Source organism: Daktulosphaira vitifoliae, unplaced genomic scaffold, assembly GCF_025091365.1.
Source record: "Daktulosphaira vitifoliae isolate Bord-2020 unplaced genomic scaffold, ASM2509136v1 Scaffold_5, whole genome shotgun sequence".
Lineage (NCBI taxonomy): Eukaryota > Metazoa > Arthropoda > Insecta > Hemiptera > Phylloxeridae > Daktulosphaira > Daktulosphaira vitifoliae.
This window is the reverse complement of record NW_026099576.1, coordinates 17949852-17955888: the sequence shown is the minus strand read 5'-3', so window position 1 is coordinate 17955888 and position 6037 is coordinate 17949852. Positions and strand designations below refer to the sequence as shown.

Sequence of the window (6037 nt, the reverse complement as noted above, 5' to 3'; positions counted from 1 at the left end):
AACTGAACGGAAAAATTTAATTTCTTTTTCTGTTTAGATTATACTTTACTGTTGTCAGAGCAATGAAAATAGTAATCTATATTTTAACCAATATTTATTTATATTAATTCTTAAAATAAATTAATGAACAATTTCCCCATTCTAACGAATGAATGTTTCCTTTTGAATTGAATAAAATATTATTAAATTAAAGTTTTAAAGTAACTAAGAGTTGCATTTGATAATTATTAGTTTTTTATAAAAAAAAAAAAAAAACAAAACAATATTCACGTAGGTTGTGTTTTTCATAAGTTATTTACTAGTGTAGTGAATTTTAAAAGTACTTTTTACTTATTATGTTATTATTTTTATTTTTTTCTCAAAATAAGAAATTATAGTGCAGAATTTTCAATTATTACTATGTAATTTATAAATTATATAAAATTAAAGAAATCTAAAAATTCTTAAAAAATTAAAATAAAATCCCGTTTGAAATTAACACTTCTTTTTCTTTTAGCTTCGATGCGAAGCTGAGAAGGTATTAATTTTACAAAGATGTTTTTTTTTTTTTTTTTTCTGTTGCCATTTTTTCTCAGCTCTCACCGAACGGATTTCTTTCAATGATACGACAAAAGATCACAAATCGTATCTAGTCGAAGACATTACCCTCAAAAATTGAAAAAATTTCCCTCGTTCCACGAAAATGGGGGTAACCTCCAAACAAATTACAAATTTAAAAATCGCTAATTTTCGAAAAAAATTTTTTTTTTATATTTTTAACTTTATAACGCTATAAATCTTTGAAAAATGTATGGATCAATACAATTTTTTTATGAGAAATAATATTTATATACCTCTTTAATTTGATTTACTTGTTTTTTAAATCGGACTATTTCCCTTAATACGGGGGGGGGATTCAAAACATAAAAATGTATAAAGAAAGTAGAACTTTTTCATCTTGACTTTTGTAATGTAAAATTAATTTACAAATTTGATAATGTAATATATTTTATTATGAAAAAAAAAAAATTGACCTCTGAACTTGTCTTCGTGGTGAAAATGGCTACCAAATGCTATTTTCGTGTGAAAATTCTTAATTTTATTTTTTACTTTTTTAACTTTTTAATGCTATAACTTATTGAAAAGTGTATGGACCAACACAATTTTTTTATGAGAAATAATATTTTTTTAATTATCTCATTTTCATTCAGGATATTAATAAGAAAATAAAACAGATCATGTAGTTTTAGGAATAATCCACCATTTTTTTAAAATTAAACACTATCTAAAGATTTGCATCGAAGCGTTTTTTTTTTATAGTGATTTTAATCACTGTCAGATATCATTATACTTGATCCAACTATTCCACGTCACCACTGTGCTGCGACCCCCTGTGCTGGGTTTTTTTAAATTTATTTTTATAAAATAATTTGCTCATAATTTTTTTTAAAGTGAATTTTTTTAAAATAACAACTAATAAAACGACAGAAGTTTTAATTGTTTAATTTCTAAAATTATTAAAATAGTCATTCAAGAGGATAAAATATTTTTGAGTACTTAATACCTTGTGTTATTAAAAATGTCCAAAATGTTATAAAACTAGGTTTACTAATTTTTAATATTTGATGCTATATTCATTAATAATTAATTATTATATCATGTTGTTATTATCTATTTACATATAAATCTCTAGCTATATACTAAAATCCCAGCTCCTCTAAATAAGCTCTACCGGGAAGAAATATTACGTTTTAAAATTCGCCTTTCTCTTTTTTCTCCGCCTCTTCGGTGCCTCCTCGACGAGCATATCGTTTCGCATCTTTTCCTTGCGGCGCGCGAATTTTTCGGCGCCCCCTTTTTTTTTTATTCGCGATTTTCGCTATTTCATGGAACGCGAAACGACGCAAAATAGGGGAGCGCGCCTCCCACCCGGTCCGTTTTCGTCGTTATCACCGCGCCGTTTTGTGCGTCGTTTATTCTGTCATTATTTCCATATAGTGTATTGACTGTATTCATTTATTAATGTGATTTTGTAAATTTTTTAGTTCTATTGCGATTATATATTAATCGAAACGTGCGATCGGTAATTTTACAGCGATGATGATGATCTACTTGGTTTTCGAATTATTTACGTTTTAACGATGACGGCGGTATTGTTTGATTCCGTTTTGTAAATTTATCCGTTATACGTCTATTTATCGATTATCCGGGTAATGCGTGTTTATTCGTTAAAAAACAAAAAAACGCGTGCGTTTGGCGACAATTATACCACTATTGTAATTAATATATGATTTTTAAATTGCCCGTATTATTAATTTGATTGTGTCATTTTTAGACTGTGCATGTGCTGTGCCTGGAACAATGCGTTTGAGTTAATATATACCTTAATATATAACCCTAATATATACCTGCGACTCACCTCAGTTCATTTTTTAAAATGCTATAAATTCTGAAATACTAGTCCAAAAGTTGTTATCGATTAGTCATTTTATTAATAATATTATTATCTAACCTATAAGTTAGTTAATTATGTATATTGCCATTTGAAAAAATAAACTTGATACACTTACAAGGTATAAGGGATGAACCTAAAACGAATTTATTAATGGATTAATTAAAAATATTATATAACTTAAACTATTTAAATTTTTTTTTTTCAAAATTATTGTTATTTTACGAGTAATCAAGTGGTTCATGGATCACTCGGTATAATTTATATTTTTCATAAGCTGATGTTCTATATTACAACAAAATATCATCAACATTTATTTTACTATTATATTTCAATTAAAGATGTAGTAATATAATATTACTTACATAATGTAAGCAAGGTAATTGAGTGTTTAATTTTAAAATAAATTCTCGTGAGATTATCACAAAATTGTTTTATTAAAATTAACATTTATAATAAAATTAGAAACACAAACAAAATATTTTTTTAATAAACAAAATGGCAAAACACTGTAAATTTTGATAAAATATCAAAATAAAAAAATATATGATTATTTTAAGTATAAAATAGTAATTATTTTTCTGAATTTGAATTTAAAAAAAGTAATTTATCTACGTTTTTGGGTAATAATCTATTACGTCTGATGCTGACTATTTGACCCGCCTTGGAAAATATTCTTTCTGATGGTACGGATGTAGCCGGAATGCATAAGTATTTTAATGCAATTTCGGACAGTGCCCCAAACATTAGATTGTTATTTTTCCAAAATAATATTGGATTATCTGTTATGTTTAAAAATTCTACATCAAAATATTGTCTACATAATGCTTTTGCTGTGATTGAGAAGGTTGTTTGAGAACGAAGCGTAGAGACAGTTGTTTCTAAAAAATTAAGTAGATTTTCTTCAGGTATTGAATTCAACTTGGTATTAGATTCTGAAATCGTACTCTCTGGTATAATTTGTTCAGTTCTCAAAGGACCTAAATTAAAAAGTTAATTTTCATTAAATTAAATATAATATTAATAAATTTTTTTTTTTTAAGATTGGTTTATGTGAAATTTTTATTTTAACCTAAGAAGCGTTTTATAATTTGAAAAAAATGCGTGTTGTATGAATTGTATTTTATATCTTTCGACACTATTAACATATTTTATTATGACAACAATTGAAAGTAATCATATTTATATTTGAGAATTTAACCTAAAAATTTAACTAATTTAGTTATAATATATATTTACATAAAATTTACCATGATTTTCTAGATATTCAGTAAGATCTTTTAGTAATTCTTGTTCAGCTTCATTAGCATTATCAATAGATGTAAAAGCTGCTTTTTTAAATCGAGGAGATAATATTGTCGCCTTTGAATACAAATGTGATGGATATTTTCCCTGTATATCTCCAAACCGTTTTGTTGTTTGTTCCAGTAAATTTTTCTTCAAATAGTTTCCCGGAGATGTTGCTGGATTTTTATTTCCAACTGTTAATAGTAAACCTTTAAGACAAAAATTAAAATATATCATGAAGTATTTGATAATAATATTAATATTATTAAATTTTTATGCATCATATACAAACTTTATACATACCTCTTATAAGTGGTATAACTTTTCCTAAAGTTGGTCGTTTTTCTGATGATAGTTGTAAAGTCAAACTTTCATATGGTTTCAGAAGTGCAACAAAATCATTTATAACTTTCCACTGTTCATTTGTTGGCATATTAGGACAACGTGGTAAAGACATGGATACTAGCATTAAGGGTTTAATACGTAATCCAAAGATCGGCGCACAATTACTTAATATACGCAGTCCAAAAAGGCGTTCAATTATGTAGTACGTAATCAAAGACAAGGCGCACAATTACTTAAAAACGCAGTCCAAAAAGGCGAGAAAAAGAAGACGAGCAGAAAGAAATAATGCACCAGTTCGGGTGAACGTCGAAAACGGAACAGGACGCAATATCGGTAATCCATATTCGGCGGCGGCCTTATCTCAGTGTCAAGGGCGGGGAGACGACCGATGACAACCGATTGTCATATTAATAGTTGGACGGCTGATATCGAGAGAGACACGGGTGAGCGCCAGCCTAGAGCAAAAGGCGGTGCCGTGTCAGGTTCTTTAATCATTAAAAGACGTTCTAACATAATGTACTGTTCTAACGAGTTGCGATATCTTGTTTTACTTTTAAAATAGGACAATTAAGTTGTTCTTGTTTATCGCGAAGAAGTCTACTCGATACTTCGCTATGTTTGAAATGTCCAACAATAGATCGACACATTTTTAATAGTTTCTTAACTTCTATTTCATCAGAACGAGAAGCTGTAGTAGTGTTATTATTAAAATCATCAATATCTTCGCATTGAAAAGCATTTTTTACGGCATTGTTTAATTTATGAGCAGCGCACGGAATATGATCAAACCCAAGTAATCTAATTGCAGCTTTTATATTCGCACCAGAGTCTGTTACAATCGCAATGACTTTTACTTCGATAGCCCAATCACTTATGATATCTGTTAAAATTTCAGACAAATATTGTGCTGTATGACTAGATTCTAGTTTTTTTGTAGCTAAAACATACGTCTTTAAGTTAAAGTTCACATCGAAAAAATGTGCAGTCACTGTAATAAAAGAAATAGTATTTATAGAAGTCCAAATATATGAAGTAAGCGCGACATATTTTGTAGATGATAACATAGATTGAACCATTTCACGTGTAGAGTTATAAAGATTAGGTATGAGTGTTGTTGCTATAATTTTCCTGTTTGGCAACTTGTATCGCGAATCGAGAAGATTAATTATTTTTTTAAATCCACTATTTTCTACAATCGATAACGGTTGCATGTCTTTTGCAATCATTTCGACAACAGCTTTATTAAATTTATCAACTTTGCTCTCTGATGGTAAGCTGAACCTATAAATCAATATCATTTTTTTATCTTTTATTTAAAAGTAATTTTACATAGTAACTTGTATAAATAACACTATTACCTATTTGTTAGTATTAATTGTTTTGGTCTTCTTTGTTGAGTTCCTTGGGTTTGTTTCGTTATTTGTTCACGCATATTTAAATTCGTAGTTAAAGAACCTTAAGAACACATTTAATAAATAAATACTTATAATTTTTTTTTTATTTATCTATTTAGTGGTATTTTTAAAATATATTAATAAAAAAAATATTCAATGAGAGTTATATTGAAAAACTCGTTTAGAAAAGATACGGAAACAGTCAATAATAATCGCGTTGTCTTAGTATGATATTAAATGATTATTAGATTAATTAGTGATTAATAAAAATGTTATTTTATTTTACTTGTTGAGGGCGATGACTGTTCGTTAAAAACATTGATTTCATCCCGTTCTTCATTTTAGACGATAATCTATTTGCTTCCAACGCCGTTGTATGTTTTCGGCGTAAATGATCCCAAACATTTGATGTATTGTTAGCATATTTTATTTTAAATTTACACAATTTACATATAACTTGATTAGGAAAGTTGGGATCCTTATCCACAAAATTCCATACGTTCGATCTATTTTTTTTGTGCATTTTATAGAGAAAATAAATTTTACACTAAACTGTTTGGTACAACAACACTTTTAAAAT

At 27.6% G+C, this 6037-nt stretch overlaps 1 protein-coding gene across 1 annotated transcript; it reads right to left on the bottom strand.

Moving 5' to 3' along the window:
- Positions 1–2961: 2961 nt before the first annotated feature.
- Positions 2962–4974, bottom strand: LOC126906532 (E3 SUMO-protein ligase ZBED1-like). Its single transcript, XM_050687100.1, has 5 exons — positions 4862–4974; positions 4546–4618; positions 4022–4192; positions 3682–3927; positions 2962–3411 (listed from the first exon to the last, which is right to left on the bottom strand). The coding sequence occupies exons 2-5, from the start codon at positions 4574–4576 to the stop codon at positions 3005–3007; spliced, it is 855 nt and encodes a 284-aa protein (XP_050543057.1). The 5' UTR covers positions 4577–4618; positions 4862–4974; the 3' UTR covers positions 2962–3004.
- Positions 4975–6037: the final 1063 nt, after the last annotated feature.

Bases quoted from the DNA above. Each gene is read 5' to 3' on its own strand.
- LOC126906532 (XM_050687100.1), bottom strand. From the start codon at position 4,576: ATGTTAGAACGTCTTTTAATGATTAAAGAAC. The intron at 4,193-4,545 runs CTGACACGGCAC...TACGTATTAAAC, and splicing joins TCTTTTAATGATTAAAGAAC to CCTTAATGCTAGTATCCATG. The intron at 3,412-3,681 runs GTAAATTTTATG...TTTTTAATTTAG, and splicing joins TGAATATCTAGAAAATCATG to GTCCTTTGAGAACTGAACAA.